Consider the following 27,447-nt stretch of genomic DNA (forward strand, 5'->3'; position numbering starts at 1 on the left):
TCCCTTGAATCAGACACATTCAAAACACGAAGAAACCTAGCTAGGAAATTACTAGAGCTTCTGGTGTCCATACCAATCCATCCCGAATTTGATGGTTAAACTCTACTGCAGTGACGATATTGTAGAGGACTAGCTAAAACCGTGGAGATAGATGGTTGAGATCACTATAAATTATTAAAAGTAGGGAAGTTTCCAGCAACGACCTCATGTAGGGCCTAGCTTGTGAAATGTCCTGTAATTCAATGGTTCAATGGTAGAAGGTTTCCGACACCACTTGGCATAAACGACAAATTAAGGTTGAAGAAGACTCGGACTAGCTTCTACTTGCATGGGTCTCTCTTTTATCTTAAATAAAATGGCCCGATTATTTAATAAAAGTCCTGGTCGTCTTCTGGAAAATGCATTAAAAATTACTTGTATCTCACTCTCAACCACTTATAAATTCCTAGTTCCTTAATTTTGATCCCCCCACTTCCGGGAAGACTGCAGGGATTTTTCCGAGAGTCGAGTCACCACCAGCCTCCACTATATAGTTTATTAATGTGATTGGTTAAAAAAATTATTTTATATTAAAAAAATAATGAAACTAATTATATTAATAGTGTATAAATACGTAAAAGTCACTATACATTAAATTTTTATATATATAAATAAAATTTTAAATAAAAATATTACACCGCGCACCTTCAATACCAAATTAATATATAATTCATCATTTTTTCATTCTATTTAAGGCTGCACATACTACCGATCTGCCGGACAACTATGCGTTTGGAAAATGGTTAGTAACAAACTTCGGACGGGAGTGAATAATAATGCATACCTACTAAAGAAGACTTCCTTTTTGAATCAACGACCGAGACTTCCAATTTCTAAGTCACCGCCCAGCCTCGTTATTTCCAGATGGAAAATGACCGAATTAAATAAAATAAAAACAACAAGTTGGGCAATTACTTTTGAGAGAAATGGAATAAATAAATAAAAGTAGTGGTAAATGTTTGGTAATTAAGTCTGAACAATCTTTGCAGCTGAGTCCAACAAACTCCATATAAATATATATATATTAATTACTTCAAGATTCTTGTCCAAATTTTAAGACCTATAATAAGAGAAACACAATAAAATGAGTCATAATATTTTATTAACTATAAAATTCGATCGGACAGCCATAACTACCGTAGTCTGGACAGAACTCCAAACTCTAGAGAATTTAAATCCACTTATTACCGTAAGAAATCAAAGAAAATCAAAAACATGAATATAAGATACACGTCATTATTAATAATGAGAAACGTTATTATAATAAGACCTAATTTACACTATATACCATTCACGTGATTTACTTTTATTTGTAAAATTTAGATTTTAAAATTTATCTTCTATTTTTAAATTATATCATGTGAATAATATGCCATATAAGAGCAGTTATTAATCAATAATATGTTTGGTATATAAATAAAACGTACAAATTTTATGTCAAGCAAGCCTATTGGTACGAAATAATGGTCAACTCAAGTCAATATAATATGTCCTTATATCTGCATGCAGTGAGATGTAAAATTAATATTGCGGAGGAACAATCCACCATGAATTCGTTGTAACATGCCCCTCTTGAATTAATATAGAGAAAAGATAGTTACAATTATGAATATATAATTATCGTATAATTACTTTAAAATAAATAAATAAATATGAAATTCATATAAAAAGAAAATTAATTTTTTAATAATATATCTCACTATTTTTCAAAATAACTGCACGATACTTGTACAATTGTATATAGCATTCCTTAATTAGTAACTCTCGTGATTACAGAAGGCAAAAAGAAATTTCGTTCGTATAAATTATAAAGCAAATGACTACGAATAATTCCAATTAAAATACTTGTGCATCTGGCTACGTTGGATGTGAAGCGCTAGCTTTCTATATATCCATTTTACGTAACCAATATGTTTACATCCCCAAAGTTTTAACGCTTCTTCAAATTCCAGGACAACGTACTTAGACAAATACAACATAAATGATTAAGAAATTCTGGCAAAGCAAAACCTTACAGCACAAAGGCAGGTTTGGAAACCTCAGAAACAAATTCGTTCAGATACAAACTTCGCAAAAGAATCGAGCAGAAATTAGTGGTTTGATGACCCAACAGCTTAGCAAACAGATCACGAATGTGTAAAACTATATACCAACTGCAATTAAATCAAGAAAACAAGAAATAGAAGCCGCCTGTCCATCCAAGGAAAAAAAATATAAGACATTGGGTCCCGAATTCGCAACTCAAACTGTTTCAATTAACCTCCAGAGTGAGAAACTGGAGTAGTTTCGAAGTGGCCGTCTTTGAACACATGAATGAACTGTTGTGGCAACGCATGCTCTCCCTGTAACAGAACACAGGATAAGCCATTCAAAGTTAACTCGAGGAACTCAAAACTACTTTTTACTTCCCTTTCAGTTTTATTGAGACACTTAAAGTAGCATAGATGCCTCCTTTTCACTAGATGGTGTATTGAAAAGATATAAGGTGCTAGCAGACTACACAGTAATTAGTAACATAGTTCAGATACATTTCTATTTATGTTTTTTTGCAGGCTATAATATTTAGGCAAATAAAGCAAACATAGATTGTGAAGGATGTGTAGTAACTACTAATTTTAGTGCATCATAGCCTAGACTGATGGATACCAAGTTAATTAGACCCGGTGCTTAAGAGCAGTGTTTTTTCTCTAATGCCAGTTGACACCTTACAAATATATACCAACTCTAGCACCCTATTACCTAACCTACACTCCAGTAATCCTCACCGGCACCAGAGGGAAGGATGAAAAACTAGTGATTGTTTGAACATAATCAAGTCACCATTATTACTCATACCTCCTCTGCCTAGCATTAGTTCACCATGTATGAAAAGTCCTTTAGCAGGACCATCTCAAGAAATTTACTCCTATTAATTAATCCTTACGCTAACTACTTCTCATCCCTTAAACACCACCAATTTGACAACTAAACTCCTTAACAACGAGCCTATTATATTGACCAACAACCAATGCACCCGTGTCATTTCCCAGCACACTTGTGAAAAAGATTGGACAGTCTTTGGCAGAAAATGTCAGATTTCAGATTTATTATGTCATTCTAACTTTTCAAAATGTGGATTTGTGAGGTCAGACCAATTGATTGTTGGCCTTTACCTTCATATTCAAAAGTCATCAGTGAACAGATAATAAAAAAATTAAATTTCTAAAAACTAGTGTCAGCACTACTCTAGGAGGCATGCATGGAGCAATGCATGCTTAATGTTAAATTCTTTTTGATTCATATAGAAGAATGCTTAATGTGCAATTTCACCAGTCAATAATAATGAAACCATGAAAGCACAGATCAATGCCAATCTTCGGCAGTCCAACAAACAGACAAGCATCCACTTTAAAAACCAAATATCAAATACACACCAGCAATAGGCCAGTTCTACCAAACTCAGTCAAAATGAGAGAATAACTGCAGAGTCAAAAGTGAATAAGATTATGGGCCTGTTTGGGGTTGGGGTAGGAGTCTTAAAAAGTGTTTAAATAGCCTTAAAAGCTCTTAAATCAGTTGTTTGGGTGTTACATATTAAAGCATTTTCTAATCTCAAATAAGCTAAAAAGTAAGTTTGAGAAAAAACATCATTTTGATATTTTTCCTCAAACGTGCTTTTCCAGATAATGCAGAACATAATTCGAATTTTAAAAAGACTGTCAATGGATGAAAATACCCATACAACTTTTAGATAATTAGAACTTTCAATACTTACAAAAAAAAAAAAAAAAAAGATAATTAGAACTTTCAAACCTTCAAAGATATGGTCATAATTTTTAAAAAATCAAATAATCGTCATTTCTACCTCATAAAACACTTTAAATTTATTTTCAAACAAATGTAACATGTTTGAAAGTGCTTTAAACATATGGTTACCAAACAGTAAATAACTTTTTAATAGTAGAACTTCTTACTTAAGCTATAAGCTATATTTCCCAACACAATCCCAAACATGCACTATGTTTTAGGCATGGTATTCAACTAATAGATCACGAACCATGAACACCACCCTCCTTCAAGAATAAAAAAAGTATATCTATAAGCACATTGATAAGAGAGTGAAAAGGGAGAAGAACAACCAAGCATACATTTAAGAAGTCACACACAAGCACAAACTCACACGCAAGAGAAAAGAAACAAGGAAACATACCCAATCACCATCAGGCTCAGCACCTGGTACCAATACATTTATCTCACTTGACTTCGCTGTTGTTATAGATGCCCCAAGAGATTCCTTGCTTAGATATAATTGGCAGCCTGCCGTATTGTCAACTGAAATTGTTGGAGCTGAACCCTGTTATAGCCACAAGTAGGTAAAAAAACTCAGACCACATTACAAGTTTATGTATAAGGTATTGAGATCATCCTCAATCAAATTCTATTTTCTATGCCTAATTAGCATGAAATCTGGGACAATAACATCATCGGATTTTTCAATGAGACATCATAGAATCCTTTGTTTATTTTGGGCGTTTTAGGGGGTGGGGATAAGAAATTAAGAATACCTGGCATTGCACCTCAACACCATTGCAATTTACAATCTCACAAGCAGCTACGACATCCTGCATTTTCAAGAAACTTAACAATTTAATCAATAAACCTGATACACATTGCTTCCGTTACCCACAAAGTTGTTTTTTTTTTAAATATCGTACTAACCGCAAATACAACTCCCATCTTAGTGCACTTGTCAACTGTTATATTGTTGACTTTCCCTGAAAATTGCCCAAATTATAATAAGTTCCCTTGTGACTTTCTAAATAGGTAATAAAAGGCATAAGCATATTTCACAAGCCTGTAAGTCATAAAACTACCTTGAATCTGCAAGACAGAATCTTTGCATCCATACACATATACAGATTGTTTTGCATCACAGTCATCAATAATCAACTGTTTTTTCCCAATTTGATTCTCAACAACCCACCTGCCAGGAGATGCAAAATTGGTGAAAAAAGAGAAATCACAGACTGGCACCAATTCCTTATATAAAGTGAAACGCTATACTGAGGATGGGAACACTCACTTACGACCCATTTGAAGCTCTAACTTTGGTGGACCAGCTTTAGAAAAAGTAGGCGAGCTTGTACGACCTTTCTCACTAGCACCAACAACACCAGTTCTATCAGATCGGTTCTTTGTCTTCATATCATTGGTGACCTTTCTCAGACCTAGGATATCAAGTATCTAAATCATAACTTCCTTGAGTGGAGAGAGAGAGGGCCAAGAGAGGGGTTAAAATACACACCCGAAGTCACAGGCTTCCCTGAGCTAATTTCTTGAAAAACAGCAGCCATTCCTTCTTTTGGGCGTGATGATGAAGCCTGAGAAGATTCTGAACTGAAGAGAGAAGCTGGTGGAGGAGGTGGAGGGGCAGGGGCTGCTGCTGTAGGAGCTTTTGGTGGAGCAGCAGCAGGTTTTCCAGTAGGACTCCAAACTGGGCCCAAAGGATAGTTACTCTTAACATAATCTCTCAAGCCAGGTAAATACAGTTCCTTAATGGCTTTGGCCCACTCAACGTGATTTGGGTCTTTGCTTCTGTACTCTACAAGAATCTGACTTTCACAATGAGAAGTGTCAGCACCTAGCCACTGGTAACTTTAGCTCATAAATCCATTACATAACTACCACAGGGAAGAATGTGCTGTTGGGTCATATAATTTTGGACAACGATGCATTACCCACAGTGCAATGGCAGTATAAGACAAAGGAATGAAAGAAAAAAAATTTACATGTTATATTTCTGTTCTTAATTCCTTTCCTCTGTAATGAAACAGTATATACCACTCGAAGAATAACATAAGTAAGTAGTTATCCGTCCCCATCTGTTAAATTTACATGGCAGTTTATTATCCGTCCCCATCTGTTTCTATTTGACGAATAACATAATTAAGTAGTTCATGGGGGCACAAATTACTGGCTTCCCAAAAACACTAGATTACCTTGTTGTTGTAAAATTCAGCCATTTGCCAACTTTCTTCCACGTGTGCAATCGGCATGCTCATACCTTAAAAGAAATCAGAGAGAGAGTCGATGAACATTCCATGAAATGAAATCATCTGCTTCTGGAAAACAAAAATAATCAAAATTTTCCATTACCACACTCTTTGCCAGAATATGCAATCCATGCCAAAGCCGATAGACTGTCGGCAGCAGACTTCAAGTGGTTGAAGAAATCGGATCGCCTTCCTTCAGTTAATGCATTTGCTTTCATGATCACTTCATTCAATGGATGGAGAAATTCAGCCAACCCCTTAAGATCAGGTTTCTACAAAACGAGATGAAATCCATAAAACCGTGGCTGTTAACTCACTCATCAGCTGTAACACTGAGAAGATATGAAAACTATAGAGCAAAGCGCCTGCGCAACCTATCATTTTCTCCACAATTGTGAGGAGATATAGGTCTGAAATCAACACAGGAATCAAGCACTCACATCACCAAAAGATTTCCACTTGTGTTCCTAGAATGAAATGACCATATAGATATCAACTATCAAGTTACTGAACAAGATGGTAATATTCCACCGTGACAAACCATTAATCTCAAAAATTGATTTATCTTTTCTAGATTAATATAAAAAAAATCGCTGTGACTTTGGTTATGCTAATGTGGTTATTCTCAATGGGGTTTCTGGCCAGGTCACTGGCATTCTAAAACTGATCGTGGTTTCACCCTGGACTTGGAGCCAATCAACTTGATTCATCAATGGTTTTATGAACACTCAACGAACCAGATCCGCGTATGAAAGATCTATACAACTATTCGCTTTTTACTAACCCGCTTGGTTAGAATATCAGAACTGTAGCGATTATGCCATCGGAGAGCACGAAGCAAAATCAAGTTCACTCATCTTGACCATCTCATTCTCGAGTATCAAAGCCGAGTAATTCCATCAATGCTATAGGCTGATAATGATACAATTTGCAAAATACTGCCATTTCGTATGCACAAACCACGCACACCCATCCAATTATTTTCAGCGCCAAAAGCAACTAATCCAGATTGAAAATCTTGCATAATTCATAATTCGTAAAGCAATACAGGCTTAAAAATGCATCAATAAAATTTCTCATTTATTAACAAGATAACGGACCTGAGTTTGTTTGGCCTTGATGAGAAGCTCCCTCTGAACATTAAAAGCTTCTTGCAGTACCTTGGTGACCTCCAACACCTGTCCCCCAATCTTCTCAGCAGCGCTCAAAACCCTACCCAAATACTGCCCAATCAGATCATCGAAAGCCACAATCGACGGATCCAACGGCGTTTCTCCGCCAATTTCAGTTGCACCTCTCGAGGTGAACCCGGTCGATAGCGCCTCCAGCCGAGCCACCGCAGACTCCAGCCGAGCTAGCAGTTTATCCTCCATCACTCTCCCTCTATCTCTATGTCTCCCTCAGATTTTCTGTTCTAAACACAGACACAGTCTGCGTGAGGTGGAGCAAATATGGTGCGTGTGGTGGCTGTCAATTATGCTCCTTCTATTTGTTCCCCTCCCTTTTTTTATTATTTTTTTTTTATAACTCCTTTTTTTAATATATATATATATATATATATATATATATGAGACGCCGAAAGGAGAAAGAGAAATTGATATGGCGGTAGTGATCTGAGACTTCGGCGCGGGGCTTTAGGTTTAAAGGGAGGCAGATTGAAGGTAGTGCAGGATACACGTGTCCGTACGACAGGGAATCTGGGAGATTTGTGCGCTGTGGAGCACGTCTAACAAAGAAAACGGGACGGGGTTAAAGAGCGCAAGGGGTCCAATGATTTGGCGTGGAACCTAAGCTACAACCGTTTGATTTTTTTTCTTTTTTCTTCTCTTTTGGTTGTGAATAGTTAAATAAAAAATGCTGGGTGAAACCCCCACCTCTTTGTATCAAATAAATAAATAAATAAATCCCATCGAGTACAGTTCAATGTAAAAATTTACACCAATCAGCAAAACTTGGAATTAAGATGCACTAATTGAGTTTATTGAAGATAATTAGTGAATGGGAGGAAGATTTAGGTTGTGTTTGGATGTTGAATTGAATTAAATTGAGATATATTATGATAATATTATTTTTTAATATTATTATTATTTTAATATTTAAAAAAATTGAATTATTTATCATATTTTATATTAAAATTTAAAAAAATTATAACAATAAGTTGAGATGAATTTAAAATCTAAGCGCACGTAGATTTTGGTTGCGGTGTAAACTGTAAAAGTAAGAAAATTCCCACTGTTATCATAAAGCTTGCTGTGCCGATGGATTATGCTCATCATGATTGCGATCGATGCAAAAAGGAATTGACACAATTTCTTGTGTTCTTTTGATGCCAATTGCTATGAGATGGTCGGTCGGTCGGTTGGTCCTCGGGCGTGAGACTTTTTCAATAAAAATGAGGCATGAACAATAGCGTATAATATATGTGATGGAGAGATCCATTTAACACCAATTTCAAGCTGTAGTTTACTTTTTTAAGAAATGTTATTTATCATTCCCTACATCATTTATCAGCCATATTAATATGTATATTTAAATATAATGATAAAAATAATAAATAATATATTGATATATGGTGTAGAAAATAATAAATATAATTTTTTTACTCGTTTCAAAAAGTTTGTTTATGACAGCCTGAAAGTTTTGGGGCCCAAACGGATCTCCATGGGCCTGACTATAGAGTTCTAGGCGGGCTCGGGCTTAGACCCCAACCATTGAAGACCCAGTCCGATTAATCCCACGAATTTGGACGGAGTTTTGCTTCGCATTATGATCTTTCATTTAAAGAGAGAATCTCACCGTAGCCGCCCTTAGACAGAGGTGCACATGTGAGGTCCGCAATCACTGCCACAGAAGCAAAACATGTGGGCGAGAAGAGAAGTAAGCATGGCAGTTACTACGGTTGCATAGAGGTGGTTGATTCAGCAAGAGGAATGAGCTATTTCAACAAACACCGACGCAAGAATAGCCAGGACAACAACAATGGTCTGAGTCATTATAAGGTAGTCGGTGACTGTAAATTTTCAGAGCATTTTGTGTTCATGGAAAAAGCAACCAAAAAAAAAAAAAAAACCTGTAAAAAACTTAAAAGGAATATTGTGTTTACGTTGTTGCTTTTAGATTTATTTAAAAACAAGGGAAAAACCTTTGAAGTTTGGGCAGACAGAGTTGTACAAAGTACATATTTACCAGTGTCAGTGTAAAATTTCTACCATTCATCACTTGAAGGTACCACGTTGAGCATAACAGAAATTCGGGTAAAAATAGATATCTATGCACATCCAAGACTTATCTTCGCTGTGAATTAGTGTAAAATTTATAGTACAAAATAATCGGATCTCAGGGGCTAACATGACCATATCTTATATAGACAACGATCACCACCCCCACCATCCTTGGAAGGATGTGCAGTTTCAGTAGACGCATCTCTGCAAGGGGAGGAGGAAGGGGGTCTTTTTTTCTTAGAGTGGATGTATAACTCACACTACAAAACAATCTCACCTCAGAGACTAAAAGATGTATAATGTAGAAACTGATCATCTCCATCTTGATTTATCTATATCACCAACCCCGCCATTCTTGGATGTATGCTCAGTTTCAGTGGACGCATCTGCACCGGACGGGATGGGGTCTTTCTCCCGTGCCGATCGAATTTCCTTCAAAACAAGGAACAAACAACTAGAGTCGATGCAAAGAAATATTATTATCAAATATACAAGTTGCACATGCACTTGTATCCAGAACAAGTCACATATTTTAATATTAGCATGCCTAGTAGCACATTACAAGCTATTGTAGTAGTTACTTTAGTAATAAGCCTTGGTATGTGCTCTGTGTCTACCCCAAGTGCTGTGGTCCTCTAATACATGCGCACCAATTCTATACTACTACTGAAATAAAGGAATCAGCGTCATAACTACTATGGTAGTTAGTTGTGAATGTCATTTCATTTCATGTAATTGTTGTTTGGTGTTGGTTAGTTGCATAACAATGAAATATTAATTGCACTCTGATTTATGGAAAGCGACTCACATATTATAAAAATCTAGACTTCAGTGTGATGTGTGAATGGTATCCCTACAAAAACAACAGGTTGAGCACAAGCAATGCTGAAAGGATGTGTAGGGATACCATTCACACATCACACTGCAGTCTAGATTTTTATAACACAGACCAAATCACTATAATTCATAAGATCAAAATTTTCCCTATGCTGAAAGGATGCGTAATATGCTTGCCTTTTCCAAAATATGTGACTTCCTAATGCTTGATTCAATATCCAGACTCGATGCCACCACACTAGTGTGGTCTTGTCATCTTGCTCGTGAAAGTAACACAAATAGCTTAATAAAATGGATGAACGATGTCCATCATCAATTCAACATAAAATTGTAAAATTAGGTGAAGATTGTAGATCTAGCACAAGGCTTACCGAACGAAAAGGGAAGTCATCTGCCTCAAGCATATGAACAATTTGCCCCATCTTGGGACGCTTGTTGATATCCAAGTCTATACACCGGAGACAAACCAGCAATGCCCGCTTTAAACCTCTGGGAGGGGGCTGAACCTCAATCAAGGGGTCCACAAGCTCTTCTCCACGACGACTTGCTACCATCCCTTTAAACCAATCAACCAAGTTCATCTGAAACAAATTTTGTAGAAACAGGGTCATGACTTTTGACTAATGAAAATGGTAGACAAGGTTGCTCTAAGGATATCTTGGTTCACCTCTCCAGCTGGTCTTGAATAATCAATCGGGCTTCTTCCTGTAATTATCTCCATGAGTAAAACCCCAAAGCTATACACATCACTACCCTCACTAAGCATACCCGTGCTTGCATACTCGGGAGATACATATCTGCAGTAAAAGTATGGTAACTTAGCCAATATTACAGGGTAAAATCCGGAACTGGTTCACGTCAAAAATTGATTCAGGAAGTATGACAGAGAACAAACCCAAAGGTTCCCATTACACGAGTAGTCACATAGCTTGCCTCTGATCCCAAGAGCTTGGCCAGTCCAAAATCCGACACTTTGGGGTTCCATTTTCTATCTAGAAGAATGTTACTGGATTTTACATCGCGATGTACGACTTTGGGTTCTAATCCTTCGTGCAAATAGGATAGCCTGAACGGAAAAAAGCACCATAAAAAAGTTGATCCGTCATGGAAGAAACGAAATTAGTGAATAACATTGAACTAATTTGGATAACAGAACAGAAGTAACATGATAGCGCATTAAATTCCATATTCTGTGAACTAACTGTCTTTGGCACACTGTCCCGAGCATTGGTATAAGGCCAATTGAAAGCCCACAACTTTTTATGTTCGCTTTTGACCAGTTATAAGGAAATTCAACAGGAGAGCGGAGTATATACCCTTTTGCTGTGCCAATGGCAATCCTCATTCGAATGTCCCAGGTCAGTGGGCTAACTGAGCCAACATCACCATGCAACCACTGCTCCAAATTGCCATTATCAACGTACTCGTACACAAGCATCCTGAATGGCCATTAGAAGTTCCCACAGAAAATCTTAGAGGGAAAATAACGGACTTTCTATCTCTTTTTCTTTTCAAAATAAGAGGATAGGGTCAAGTGGGCGCATGGAAAGTACCTTTGCGCACCTTCAGCACAACAGCCGATTAGACCCACCAAGTTCTTATGCCTTACTTTCCCTATGGCTTCAACTTCCACCTTGAACTCCTTCTCTGCCTGACCCCTAAAACACATAACTCAGTGTCATTGAAAACAATCCAAATTTAAAGAATTTTCCAGTGCTGTGAAAAAAAGAAATTCATCGCCGAAATATTGGAAACAACGCCCAGCTACATTCATAAACGAACCAGCTTGCACCTGGTTTACACCAAATCGTAAAATCCTTTGTCAGCTGGAAGCAACTAAAGAATTCAACAAAGCCTTCATATCAGTGTACTGCTTCACATTCTCGATTTTCTTTCAATAAGTGAACAATTCAAAATTTCAAAGTGCAAAATTCGCTCGACGGTATCAATTGTTAGCAGCATGTTAATTATTATGTAATACGTATCAAATAGAAAGGAAAATTCAGAACTCTCGTTGGATTAGCTAAAAGCTAAATTCAATGAGTATTTAGCTATTAAATAATAAAATATGCTCATATTAGATTAGTCAAATTCTAAATATTTAGAATTTGGATACAGTGACTTTCAAAAATTTTTTTAAATTTAAAAGTTAGTGTACATACATCAAATACATATTTTATTAATTATTCTCTCTCCCTTTCTTTCTATCACATATTTTATCATAATTAATATATTAATTTGACTTAGTGATATATTAATTTAATAAGAACATGATTATTAATTAACATATAATAAGTAGAATAGTAAAATATGATAAAATTTAAATAATTAATAATTAAAAAAATTAAATATTTTTAAAATTATTAGTTATTCATTATCATATAATAAATAAATGTATAATCTAATGTGAAGATTTGATGTGAATAACCAAAACCAAATTTATCTTATATTATTTTATTATTATATAATAAAAAAATAACTATTCTAATGTAAAAATTTATATGAATAGAATAATTAAAAGTTAAATTTTTCTTATATTCATCAAAACTGTCCTTTACACGAGTATTAACAATGAAAATAATAGAACTAAGAAAGCGACATTTTTTTAACAAGAAAGTAGCAATTATTGATAGTAAAATATAGATGAGAAAGAACAAAGCGGATAAAGAAATAAAGAACAAAGTAACCATTTACTTTTCCTAGTACTCCGCAACGAAGACAGCCTATTACCGACACAGAACAAAACAGTCCAGATCGGAGGTGAACTAGTCGTAATTTATTTCCACTTGTTCTATGTGCAAGCAAAGAAATTTGACTTCGACAAACCAAAAAAAAAGATACTTATTTAACAAAACAGTAAATAACAAGAACGAGACAAAACGTACAGCTGGAACGATACTAAAATTTGGATCTAAGAAAAATAAAATAAACAGGGAAGTTAAAAACCACTTTTCAGTAAAAAATAATTGAGAACGGGAACTTTAGCGATATAACTTGGATCTAAAACGCATATTAGAGCAGGGAGATGTGAGATTTTTTTCATGGAAAATTCATACCGAGAAAAAGAAAATAACTTCAACTAAGGAAACATTCTTTAACTAATTACCTATGAAACCAATAGGGCCTAAAAATCTAAGATTGTACATACTTGTTGTTAAGAAGGTTCTTCACGGCCACCACCGACCCGTCCTGCAAGATTCCTCTGTAAACAATACCATAACCTCCCTCTCCGATCACGTTCTCCACCGCGAATCCACGTGTCGCCATCTCCAGCTCCTTCAAGCTGTACCAGCGGCCCCACCCGATGTTCTCAGGATCCACCGAAACGTCACTCCGGCTTCCCCCGGACACCTCACTCTCTCCGCTCCTTTTTCCTCCCTTAATCTCAACCTCAACCTCCGGCTCTTTCAAATCCGCATTACTAATTTTGACCTCCGCCTTCTCATAATTGACTTCGCGATTCAAGGACTTGATCTCCACGATCTCCTTGGAGACCAGCGGTATTAGCCCCGAGCTATGCTTCACACGCATTTTGCGCTTCCGATATTTTTTGTTCAGAGAAATATAGATAAAGATCACTAGGAAAACTGCGATCGCACAAAGCAAGAGAATTCCGATCACGAAGTACAGTTTCAGGCCGAGAAATGAGGTCTTGGAGTTGAGCTTGTGGGGGAGAGAGTCATCGGAGGCTTGGACTTCGCTGGAAACCGACATTGTACCCTGCGAAGTGAAGCGTGTGTGTGGGCCTTGAAACTTTTCTCTGGAACGTGGGAGAAAAACTGCGAGATAACAGAGAGACGTTGATGTTTAAGAATGTTTGGTAGAAGGGAAAACATTAAAATTTCTTCAGTTCTGAAATACTAGTGGCTTTAAGCGTTGAAAGGTTTCGAAGAGAGGGGTTTAATGGATACAAACTCCTTAGTAAAAAGGAGGCAAAAGAGTGACGGGAGACGTCGTTATTTTTTGGGTTTGCTCTGTTTGTACAATTACGTAAATGCCAGTGTGCAGTGGGTGACAGGTGATATGGCCGTTTGATACTAAATTGACCAAAATAACCTGGAAGAATCAAGATTAGTGGAAAGCCGGCAATGTTAATGTGCGTACTCGATAGTCAAGCTGTGCAGATAAGCAAGGGATTAATTGTAATACATACAAGTTTGAAAGATGCGCTGCTCCATTCATTAGCTGTGAAGGTGTGTGTTTAACAAAATTATCTTATTATTTATTTATAGGTATTGCAAAGCAAATATATATATATATGGGACTAAATATTAATTAATTATATGTATTTGCTACATTAAAAATATATGGGACAAAATTATCTTATTATTTATTTATAGGTATTTATTTATCGCTAAAAATAAGGCCACGAATTCGAGAAGAAGTCGATTAGAAATTAAGTATCTTTTCAATATCTAGACAATGGGATCTTGCCAAGCGTGAATAGGTAGAAACAGCTAACATCTCATTGTCACCGACTCACCAAGTTCCCTAATTTGAAAGACAAAAAAAAAATCTTTGAGCATTTGAACGAGACATGTTCGAGGTTTAAAATTCTAGGATTGGAGTCTCAACTACCACTTTTTTTTTTTCAAGTTTAAATTTGTTTTGGGGTTGGGAGGAGTCAATGAGCCATTACTTAGAACACAATCTATCCAATATAAATCACTTCATATTTGAAGGAATCGATTTGTCTTGACCAGGTTGCACGTGCATGGCTTTCTCACTCGTGTATTTGGGTACATCGACATGGCTTAAATACTTAAGCCATAAGAAAGTGGGTAATAAGAGAAAACGAGGGAGGTAGAGTCCAAATATTATATCTGGAAGAGCTAATGAAATAAAACGTAGAATTAGAATTCGAGTTGACGTATGCTAGAATTCCAAAACCGAACTTATTTTTGAATTTTGGATATTTATCCATTTAGATACGTTTGGACAATAAATACTTTCAATTTATTTATCTCATCTTATTATTATATAATAATTTAATATTTTCAAATTATAAAATAATATTAATATTAAAAATAATATTTTATTTAATTTATTTAAATTATTTCATTTCATCTTACTATTTAAATTAATCATAAAGTCCAATGGTCCCCAATCCACAAATAATCCCATCGAAAATAGAAAAAATATTTGGCTTGAGCTGGCAGTGTCACTCGAGGGCTATTAGTAATTTACATAAAAAACGAGGTGACGTGTTGTTGGAATGGGACAAGGAGTGGGGACATCAGATTGCACATTTATGAATAATTTGAAAAATTCGTGAGTCTGCGTTCACTGAAATTATTGTAACATACTGAATCTTGATGGAGAAGGAGCGTCTTGATGTGGATGCCTTTGTTTTTTGAGTTGGAAAAAATACTAGCAATGATCCTGACTCGTATTGAAATATTTCAACCCAATCAGGTTTTTAGGTTACGTGTATACCCACCGCCCGGGTTCTTTCTATTTTGCCTACAGTAATGGATACGGAATTAATTTGTACATCTGTCAGAAATCTCAGCACATTTAACCTATTGAGTAAAAAAAAAATTATATATATATGTGAAGTGTACTGTAACTTCCGACTGATACAGCAGTTCTGAATGGACACGAGGAACAGGGACAGTGATTAACCCCAAAAAAATCTGGTACGATCGGAAGTTACGTTGATATAGCCAGACTGATAGGAGTGATGTGCTGTTGGCGTGAACCGCTGGGCATTGGAAGCTGGGACCCCAAAACGGTGGATATTTGGGACCATGCTCTATTTTTTGGTGCCATCGTACACTTATAGCTGCTTCGACGTGGGGGACATTTTGATGCCCACCAGTGCTATTTGCTTTTTTGGTTCTTTTCTTCTTCTTTTTTCTTTCCTTAATTTTCTAAATTCAAGGTTTCTGTCTGTCTAGACTCTAGCTCATCATTTTCCTTCGGTTTTTGATTGACCATTGTTCCGTATTAATTTGTTTGTTGGCAGACCCAGAACGTGGCTTCATCATTCCACGTTGATTTTCTTGGTTTATCAACTATATAACTTTCTGGCTTGACACGATCGTTGCAAGTAGTTTTCAAGATTATTATTAGCATGCGAATGATCAAGAGGGGTCCATATTCCCCTAAATCATGCATTGTTGGTGGACATTCAACTAAGCAAAGTTCGCTTTGTGCGATTAAAAAGAGCAGATTTGCCATCTTTTTGGTTCCCATGGACGAGGATTGCGCCTTTCATTTGGATCAATTGCTGGCCATGGAGATAAACCGCATCTTTTAGCCATTATCATGCTTTAATAGTTCAATAAACACCTTTCCTTAATGTTTGTTGTGGTCAAATGTAGATATTATCAACATCAAAACACTTTGTCGAACTAAGATCGTGTTTCAATTTTTACACAAGTTGTTTGGTAATTTCATAATTTAAGCACTTTCTATAATCTAAAAAGAGATAAACACAATTCGTGAATCTCTCCTAATCAACACTATCTGACAATACATGTGGATGATATGATGAGGATAGAATCCGCATATTGTATGTATATTGTCTCCAAATTGTTGAATTTGTCTAACGTGTATGATATAGACTTCGCCTACTAGTTTGACCAAAAAGGGGTAAAAAAAAAAAAATTCAACATATATACGGGTAGTAAATACTAAACACTAGTTTTCATAAATTTAAGAGAAATGCTTTAGCCAATTCAATAGTAAATTTATAAATTGATATACTTTGATATATATTTTAAAATTATTTTTTATTGTAAAATAGATATAATGTATCATGTGAAATTATATAAGTTATATTTTTTTTTTTTTTTTTGAGATATCTTGATGGCTGTAGAACTTCTCTAAGGCCTAGTTTGGTTATACATTTAAAATTATCTCATATCATATAATTATTACAATTTTTTCAAACTCTCACATAAAATATAATAAAAAATTTAATTTTTTTAAATCTAAAAATAAAAATTATATTATAACAATATTTTATTTAACTTTAAACTTTTATCTCGTCTCCCATCTTATTTAATCTCATATTTATAATCAAATGGGGCCTAAATTTAAATATCTATTGGCATGATCTCTTTTGATATCTACATTCTTACGTTATGTAAATAAACTATCTTCGTCGAACTCGGCACTGTATATATTTTATGCTATGGCCCAGGCCTACCTACAAGCATTATCGGCTCAAGTCGGGCCTGGACAGTCGGCATTCTATTTAGAAAAATTTTATTTATAGTTCTAAATAATAGGCTGCATATATAATTTTATTGATAAATGAAGATAAAAAAAAAAAAATTATTGTTTTAGAAAATATATTATTATAATTTTAAATATTTTTTAAACATAATATTTGCATTTGCATTAAATCCTTAAATAAAAACGGTATGTATATTAACTCATTTATATATTGTGGGTGCATGTTAGTGGTATGTATCATGGGTTCGCGCACAATCAATTTTTCCAGAATTTTCAAATCTTTTCCTTAAAGAAAATGTACAATAGATTGTATATTATCGTGAATAATTAAAGGGTGGACTTCAGCTACATATCGAGAATTCCTTTCTTGATCAGTGCATTTTTTTTAATATATTTTTTAAAATCTCTTTCAATAATAAAAAAAAATTATAACATCATTAAATAATACTCTTTTAATCATTAAATAAAAAATAATCTGTCAGACCCGTCATCAAAGTCCTTTATCCAGATATACATTTTTCATAATTAAATAATTCTTATAATATTTACAAATCTATAATAAATAGTAATAAAGTTATTATCTTCTTATTATCTATTTATTATTTATAGTATATTTAAAAAAATTTATTTTTTATCATTTTATTAAGTTTTTTTTAAAATTCTTAATTATTAAAAAAAATTATAAATTTATTAATAATTACTTTTTTAATTATTAAATAAAATAAATATAAAAATTAATGAATGATAAGAGAATAATAACTCTATCTTTATCCAACCTATAATAGTGTTTTTAAAGGGTTGGTCCACGTGGTGGGTGGGCTGTTGAGGGCGATGTCGTGTCAAATCATCAATTTCGATAATCAATGAAGGATTATCTTAACGAACAACTGTCCAGTGTCTAGACTGATCCATGCATGTCTAAATTCTTAAACCTTATCCATTTGGCTGCCCAAAAGTCATACATCTATCGTAACCAAAGTTTTGAAGCACCACCTTATCCAGATAAGATTTCGTAAAAAGAGCGTTGTTATTTATAAATATACACATTATACATCATATATTATAATTTTTTTATTTTTTTATTTTCTAAAATTTTTATTATTTTTAAAATAATTTAATTATTCTACTCATTATCCATGTACTATATATTTAATAAAAGAAAAAAAATTAAAAAATCATAAAAAATAGTATATAGTGTATGAAACTTACGAAGAAAATTATTTTTATAAAAAAGATAGTAAGGAAAATCTCTGTAGTTGTTCATATGTTTGAAAATATAATTATTCTCATGTTATTTAAATAATTTATTATTATTTATAAATAATTTATTACTATTTATTATTTTTCACAAACTATTTTAAATATTTTTAACATTTAAATAGAACATTAGTGGAGTTTACACAATGACAAATATTATAAAAAGTTATTTGCTTCTTTTACTGGCGTTTGTGGTACACGAAAACGTTAAAAACATTAGCAAGATGATAGGTTAAGATTATTAACCTAGACGATTCTGTTTTACATACAGTAAGGTCATACTAGTACATTCTAAAATAGTTTTTATTTTTTTTCTTTTATTTCATACCATAATAGAAAAGATTATGTTACTTGTGTATAAAAGGAACCTTCCCATGCAATACAATTAGGATGAAATTCATGAAAAGTGCCTCTCTCAACAAAGATCTCCATATATGTTAAGAGAAATGCTGAGTAGAGTCCCTATAAGGAGGCTTCGTGTACTCTATCATTTATCTTTTAGTCCATATCAGCATATGTCAAATGACTAAAATGCCCAAAAATCATATATTTCCCATTTGATTTGCCCACAAATTGTATACGAGAAAGTAGCCATTCGATTTTATTTTGCCGCTCACCCAGCCTGCGTGACCTCTTGTGCTCTGTGCCATTCAAAATTCGGCGTCGTCCTCAGCTCTTCCACCACTACCACCACCATCATCGTTAACGTAAACCCAACCCAACCCACGCGAGGTTCCTTTTAACGGGAGTACTGTTCAAGTTCCAACGTCGTGGTCAGTTCCTCCACCATCGGCGTCGTGCTCAGCTCCTCCACCTCCATCAGAAGTAACGTAGACCCAAATCTTAAAGAATATTTTGTTTGCCCAAATCTGAATGTTTATGTGTGCTTAATATTAAACTTTGCTGAATGTTTAATAAACACCTCAATGTGCATGGATCCAAATTTTTTGGGGTCAATGTTTATTTATATAATGATAATATTAGATGATAAATGCAAGTCCCCCCTCTCACAAAAATAGGTTGATTTAGCATAGTAGTGTAGTGTTAAATGCTTCTTGAGTAGTAGCTAGTGATATGCGCATTGAAGCTTTTGAATCTACGATTTTGATAAAAAAAGGAGGATGACAAATAGACATACGTATACATTCATGTTCCCATATAACTAGATAACCATTTTCTCATTCATATGTGTCCATAAGCAAACAAATAGTACATTACATGCAAAGTGCCACAAAATTTAGAACACGAGGTCTAGTAGATTGAAATCCACAATTATATATTTTTTTGAGACTGGATCATCACTTATTAAATATTATATAGTGGTGGGTCTATTTTTGGTGGAAAAGTCAATGGAGAAAGGAGAAGAAAGCACAAGGACTACCAACACTACTGCATTTATTCATGTATTATTTTTCCATATAAAAGCCATATTATTGGTGTGATTTATGAGTTGGTGATAAATCATTATTCGATATTATTTCAAAAAATACCAATACCATTTTATCCAGATTGGTCAGCATATAGTTATATGCATGATTACCATGGGATGATGCCACCTACATTTTTCCTACCGTTTGCTCCTTGTCCAAATGCCGACCCTTATCCATTGAGAAATGAGGCGATAAACTTTATGATTCGGAAGTTTATATGCTTAAATCCATCTTGTGAATGCTACATTTATGATTTTTTATTGTAAATTATATCAGCCAACGAGAGTACCATTTAGACCACCAATTCCATATCATTTTGCTCCTCCAATTTCTTATCTGGGATGTTCAAGTAATCCTAAGGAGATGATAGAACCCACCTCGTTTACTAGGCGATCGTTATTTTCTTCTCAAAGCAATATTTGTCAAGATAGCTCAAATGTGGGAGACAAGTTCATTAAAGAACAATAGGTATTCCACAAATTGTTGCATTGAGTTTATATCTTCCTTGCCCTGATCTGTGTTATGGTATATTGCAGGAGACTGATAATGCACCGGTTGAGGAAGTACCATTGATGGTTGAGGAAGTAGCACCGAGCAGTTATGAAAATGATGATGATGGTGTTATGGAGCCAAGGCCAGGGATGTCATTTAAAACTGAGAAAGAGTTGTTGGACTTATACAAGAAATATGGAAAACATACTGAGTTTGGTGTAATGACCCAAATAAACAAAATAAAAGAGGATGAGAGTGTTGGATATTTAATACTTGGTTGTGCTCGTGGTGGTAAGGCAAGAAACCGTACTACGAATGTTTCTAAACCATGTCCGACTACGAAGACAGACTGTAAAGCAAAGATTAATGCTATTTTGCTTGATAGGGTATTGCGTATAACAATTGTTGAGAATGCATACAACCATGAACTAAGTCCATGAAAGGTAAGAGTTTTTAGATGTAATTGACAAATTGATGAGTCTGTAAAAAGACAGTTAGATATCAACGACAAGGTAGGCATAAGTATGGCTAAAAGCTTCAGTGCATTGATTGTCGATGCATGTGGATTTGATAATCTTCCATTTGTTAAGAAAGATGCACGTAATTATATTGACAAGGCCTGACACCTTAGGCCTGGTAAAGGAGGTGCTGGTGCACTTCGTCAATATGTTGAGAGAATGCAGTATAAGAATGATGGGTTCTATTCCTTAATGGATTCGGGTGATGATGGTAGATCCAAGAACGTTTTCTAGGTCGATGCATGTAGCTGAGCAGCATATGAGTATTTTGGAGATGTTGTGACATTTGATACAACATATCTAACAAATAAATATGTCATGTCATTCGCCCATTTTGTAGGAATGAAACTACCATGGACAATCTATACTTTTTGGAACAGGTCTGATTTTAAGCAAAGATACTGACATATTTGTTTGGCTATTTGAGACTTAGTTGAAATGTATGGATTAGAGAGTTTCAAAAGCTATCATCACTGACCAAGATAGGGCCATGAAAAATGCAATAGCAATAGTTTTCATGAATACTCGACACAAATTTTGTTTATGGCACATCATGCGAAAACTACAAGAGAAGTTGTGTTCTCATTCAGAATATAGTTGTGGTTTAAAGAGTGCATTGCATAAATGTGTTTACGATTGCCAGACTTCTAAAGAGTTTGAGAAGTGTTAGGAGGTGTTTATTGGTACATATAATTTGCATGACAATGCATGGCTTCAAAGTCTATATAGTGATAAAGAGAGCATTGGGTTCCCATGAATGCATTTTTTTATGGTTTTGTGTATTCAGAGACGACGTTAAAAGAGTTCATCGATTAGTTTGACAATGCATTGAGGAAAAAATTAGATAATGAGATTGCAGCAGACTTTCACTTATTCAACTGCTCAATTCCATGTATAACTCATTTACCTATGGAGAAGTAATTTCAGAAATTATAAAATAATTCTAAGTTTAAGGAAGTACAGTCTGAAGTAATGAAGATGATTTATTCTCATTATATTCTCACTAAGACAGAATGAGTAATTTCGATATATCAAGTTAATGATCAGTTGCAAGTTGAATAATGCATCAAACGAGTTACATACCGGGTATACTTCAATGAAGATGAGTGTGAGACGAAGTGCATGAGTGAATTATTTGATATGAGAGGCATTTTATGTAGACATATTCTTGTTATTTTCTTAGTGAATGATGTTCGATCGGTGCCTTTGAAATACATTATGGGCAGGTGGATGAAAAACATTAAACGTAGGTATGCTCTAATTTGAAGCAGTTATGATGATTTGAGTGGTAAATCAACTGCTGATATGTGCTCTACTCTAATTAAGCTATGCTATGAAGTCACTACAAATGCAGCAGAAGATGAAGATGATTCAATGGATATGGTGCAGAAGTTACAGGCAATGAATTTGCTCTACACAAAAATCAAGGCCCAACATGCACTAAAGAATAATAGTACTTTGGTCAATGGAGTTGAAGTTAGAAGTTCCAAAAAAGAGTGAAGTCCTTGCGTTGTAAAGGGTAAAGGGAAGCTCCCATCGAAGAGGATGGCACCTTCAATAGAAAAGGTTAAAAGGAAGTCACAAGCTAAAAATAAACAGTCCTAGACCCATGCCAAAAGGAAAAGAAAAAACGTATTCTCATTGTTTCTCATACATTTTTTTTAGTTTATTTCCCAATTATATTTAATTCTTTTTTGTGTAGTTGAAATGTAGGCAACCAAACTTCTGGAAGATGTATTGAACACAAGTGGCGCTGCATCAACAATAGAAGAGGTCTTGAACATAAGTGGCGCTGCAAAAACAACATATGTGATCTTGAACATGAGTGGCGTTGCAACATCAACAGATGAGGTCTTACTTCCTAGCACACAACAAAGTGTCCTTATACAAGTATGCAATAACTTATATATATGAATTTGTTTACTTAAGTATGACAATTTTTATTTGTGATTTTAAGTGTATTTTTTTTTACCCGGTTACAGGTGGATCTTCAACATCATACCTCTTTTGACAATGACAATCGGAAGTTTGCAGTATTGAAGGTGCTTGTTTGTGGTCGTTGTTTGTATTTGTCACTCTATTTATTTTCAGACAAATGGATCAATTATATGACTATACAAGCAATGTACTTATTTTGTGCTTTTTAATGAAAAATGCAAATTTATTGGTAATTAGAAGTGTTAGATATATACTTTAGTTTTACACTTTATTATTGTACTAGTATGTAAATAAGAGAAGCTGCCACGACGTTTGCTTTACCAGGATGGTAGTTAATATTGCAGTCGTAGTCCTTCAGAAGTTCCAACCATCTTCGTTGTCTCATATTCAGCTCTTTCTATGTGAAGAAATATTTCAGACTCTTATGATCGGTATAAATCTCGCACTTTTCACCATAAAGATAATGTCTCCATATCTTCAAGGCAAAAACCACTGCTGCAAGTTCCAGATCATGGGTCCGGTTATTCTGCTCATAACTCTTTAGTTGTCGGGAAGCGTATGAAATAACCTTCCCATTCTGCATTAAAACACAACCTAAACCCTTTAGTGAAGCATCACTGTATATAACAAATCCTCCATCTCCCGAAGGAACTGCAAGAACTGGTGCTGTCACTAATCTTTTCTTCAATTCTTGGAAACTGTCTTCACACTCATCTGTCCATATGAACTTCTCATCCTTTCTTGTCAACTTTGTCATCGGAGCTGCAATACTTGAAAAACCCTCTATAAATCTTCTATAGTAACCAGCGAGGCCTAAGAAACTTCGAACCTCACTGACATTACTAGGCTTGACCCACTTTACCACTGCCTCAACCTTTGCTGGGTCCACTGAAATTCCTTTTGCTGATACCACGTGTCCCAAAAAGGAAATCTCGTGCAACCAAAGCTCGCATTTCTTAAATTTTGCATACAACTTCTTTTCTCTTAGTGTCTGAAGGGCAATCCTCAAATGTTCTTCATGCTCAGCACTACTCCGAGAATAAATGAGAATATCGTCGATAAAAACTATCACAAACTGGTCCAAATAATTCTTGAATACCCTATTCATAAGATCCATGAAAGCTGCGGGGGCATTAGTTAGACCAAACGGCATAATAAGAAATTCGTAGTGTCCATAGCGTGTTCGAAAAGCCGTCTTCTGCACATCTATCTCTTTAACTTTCAACTGGTGGTATCCGGATCGCAAGTCTATCTTAGAAAAGACTTGGGCTCCCTGAAGTTAATCAAATAAGTCGTCTATCCGAGGTAGAGGGTATCTGTTCTTGATAGTTACTTTATTTAACTCCCTGTAGTCAATACATAAACGCATAGACCCATCATTCTTCTTCACGAAAAGTACAGGTGCACTCCATGGAGAAACACTGGGGCGTATGAAACCTTTCTCTAGTAACTCTTGTAATTGATCCTTGAGTTCTCTTAACTCAACTGGAGCCATGCGGTAGGGTGCCTTAGATATAGGCACCGTTCCCGGAGTGAGATCAATCACGAACTCAACTTCTCTATCCTGAGGTACTCCTGGAAGATCTTCAGGAAACACATCTTTAAAATCTCTAACTACTTTTATGTCTTCAATCTTGAGTCCATCTTCTGGTGGTAAAATCAAACTCGCCAAGAATCCCATGCACCCTTGTCTCAAAAGTCTGGTGGCCTGCAAAGCTGAGATTACACGAGGAGGGGAAGTTTCTCGTACAGACTGAAAACTAAACTCCTCCCCATCTGTGCATTTAAAGACCACTCGCTTATTAAAGCAATCCACACAGGCATGGTTCTGGGATAACCAGTCCATTCCCAGAATCACGTCAATTCCGGACATATCAAATACGATTAAGTCCGCAGGCAAAATTCTCCCTGGAATCTCTATCGGACAACCAATTAGCACAGAATCACAAATAATATGATCTCCCGAGGGCGTAGCAACAGACATACTAGGTTCTAGTGGTTCAGGTATCTTCTCAGCCAAACATGCATAATGATTAGAAATGAAAGAATGAGTAGCACCAGAGTCGAATAAAATGGAGGCATGACGTGAAAATAACGATAATGTGCCTATATGAATGACATAACAACTTAAAGCTATCAGGATCATGTAATTTATTCATCGTTCTATAAAGATATCTAAATTTAGGAAAGCGAAAGGTACCTGTGACTACATCATATGATGCTTCAGCATCAATAGGGGTAAGGGCATAAACTCTCGCTGTAGCATGCGTCTTCTGTCCTCCGTTCCTACCCGGTTCCCCAGTTTCTTAATTGGGCAATCCCGAGCTAGATGGTTTGGCTTCCCGCACTTGAAACACACGTTCTGGCCAAACATGCACCTTCCCAAATGTCGTTTCCCACATGTTGCACACGTGGGGTAAGTTTGCCCTGCTGGTGGTTGACCTTGACGATTCATAATGTGAGGCCTCTTGTCCTTATGCGACACTGCTTGGGGTTGTTGCTGTTGCTGGCGCTTCCTTTGATTGTTGTACTCGATGTTCTCTTGGAGGTCTTCTTCAGCAATGGTAGCTCGGGTGACTAGCTCTGTGAAACTCCGAATCCTGAGAGTACGGACACGTTCTCGAATCCTACGATCCAGTCCACGCTCAAATTTTTCAGCCTTCTTTTCCTCATCCGGAATTAAGTAAATAGCAAAACGAGAAAGCTCCATGAACGTTGTAGCATACTGCGCTACCGTCATAGATCCTTGAGTAAGATCCATAAACTGGCGAGCTCTCGACTCCTGAAGAGTTTGTGGAAAGAAGTGGTCCAAAAAGATTTTCTTGAAATGCTCCCCAAGTAATGGGGACTGCTTCCCCTAGTTCCAGCTGAACCAAAGCCCGGGTTGACTTCCACCACTTGTTTGCCATATCAGTCAAGTGGTACGCGGCGTATTTGACCTTCTGATCATCAGTGCAGTAGAGCACTTCAAAAATCTGCTCCATACGATCGATCCAGCTTTCCGCATCCATGGAATTCAATCTGCCATCGAACGTAGGAGGATGCTGACGAGAAAATTGCTCCAAAGTACAACCGGCTTGTGGAGCTCTAGGCGCCATAAATTGGCCGCTAACCATAGATTGAAAGAATTGGGTAGCAGCTGCGACCAGATGATCCGGGTTATCATTCTGGTTAGAACCAAAAGATCCCTCTCGGGTTGGGTGATTTCTAGTACCGGGGGCCATGATCTACGTCAAATGTTATAATAACAATTATCTAATATTTGATAAGAACGTAAAAACAATGACAATGAAACAACCTATACTGATTGTTCTAACTAGTAAAACCTATAAAGTATTCAACCCTAAACAAACCTTGATTACTCACGAGCAGGCTAGGAGCATCCTAGGTAACTTTAACTAAAAAATTTTACAAAAAGTTTTTTTTTTTTTTTTGAAAAGTCTACAGAATCAACCTGTCTCTGATACCAAATTGTAACACCCCCTTCCCGTAGGCTAGGTGTGTCACATATTTTTCATGAAAAATAACCCGGCAAGCGATTCTCTAATTTCATAATTGAAAAATAAACTGAAGTAATTTATTATGAAATAAAAGGTCTAATAAAAAATGTCTTCCCAAAACATTAAAGAAATAATTGAATAAATTCGTCATAAAAGACACATTTTATTTTAAAAAGTCAGAACAAAACTAAAATGTTCCTTCTACTCCTGGCCTGCCTGCTCGTAATCATCATCTTCACCTGGGTAATTAAAAACATGAAAATAAACTAAAATGAGTCGATGACTCAGTAAGAAATCTATCATAACGAAAACGTAATAAACATAAAATTTTCATAAGAACTTTCATGCTGAACTTAAAATTTATGACTGTTCATGCTAATGCTTATGCTATGTATGACTGAATTTTCTGAACTAACTGACTGATTTATCTTACTTATCTGACTGGCCAACACACTTAACCCTGTGTGCAAGGTTGTGCACCAGCCCCACATCCCGCTGCAGCAAGGGGAACTGCTGATAGTATTCTAGCATACTATGGTGGACCACGACTGAGTTCGTGGCTTGCACACCACCCTGAAACTGAACTGCATTGGTACCATGCATCTGAATGGCCATCTTATTAACTGATCTGATTTTTATCTTACACTTGAATTTAAGATGGCTTATGTGTCTTATACACATGAGATGCATGACATAATACATACATAACTATAATTTCTGAAACTGAAACATGATGCGGAATGACATGATCATATGCTATGCTGGATGACATGCTTGTACATGAGCGGTTCATAAATAATGGCTATCAAAGAACTGGCTTGAATAATACATACATATAAGCTAACTGTGATGATCCTAATTTATGATCAAATTTACTTACCTCGATGCGTTTCTTCTTGAATAATACTTCGTAACTTGAGGCCTATATTCAATAAATAACTATCACTAAATTGTTTGGAACTAAAATAAATGCTAATATCTTACTTAACTAAATTCGG

At 35.5% G+C, this 27,447-nt stretch overlaps 2 protein-coding genes across 2 annotated transcripts; both read right to left on the bottom strand.

Annotated features, from left to right (window-relative positions):
* Positions 1-1,901: 1,901 nt before the first annotated feature.
* Positions 1,902-7,673, bottom strand: LOC109011191 (cyclase-associated protein 1-like). Its single transcript, XM_018992293.2, has 10 exons — positions 7,172-7,673; positions 6,175-6,343; positions 6,018-6,082; positions 5,324-5,630; positions 5,102-5,246; positions 4,893-5,002; positions 4,738-4,793; positions 4,584-4,640; positions 4,229-4,372; positions 1,902-2,381 (listed from the first exon to the last, which is right to left on the bottom strand). Exons 1-10 carry the CDS (start codon positions 7,442-7,444, stop codon positions 2,295-2,297), a joined length of 1,413 nt encoding a protein of 470 aa, XP_018847838.1. The 5' UTR covers positions 7,445-7,673; the 3' UTR covers positions 1,902-2,294.
* Positions 7,674-9,316: 1,643 nt separating this feature from the next.
* On the bottom strand, positions 9,317-14,052 carry LOC109011190 (probable receptor-like serine/threonine-protein kinase At4g34500). Its single transcript, XM_018992291.2, has 7 exons — positions 13,278-14,052; positions 11,683-11,787; positions 11,446-11,568; positions 11,025-11,195; positions 10,797-10,926; positions 10,501-10,710; positions 9,317-9,724 (listed from the first exon to the last, which is right to left on the bottom strand). The coding sequence occupies exons 1-7, from the start codon at positions 13,841-13,843 to the stop codon at positions 9,605-9,607; spliced, it is 1,425 nt and encodes a 474-aa protein (XP_018847836.1). The 5' UTR covers positions 13,844-14,052; the 3' UTR covers positions 9,317-9,604.
* Positions 14,053-27,447: the final 13,395 nt, after the last annotated feature.

This window comes from Juglans regia, chromosome 13 (genome assembly GCF_001411555.2).
Source record: "Juglans regia cultivar Chandler chromosome 13, Walnut 2.0, whole genome shotgun sequence".
Lineage (NCBI taxonomy): Eukaryota > Viridiplantae > Streptophyta > Magnoliopsida > Fagales > Juglandaceae > Juglans > Juglans regia.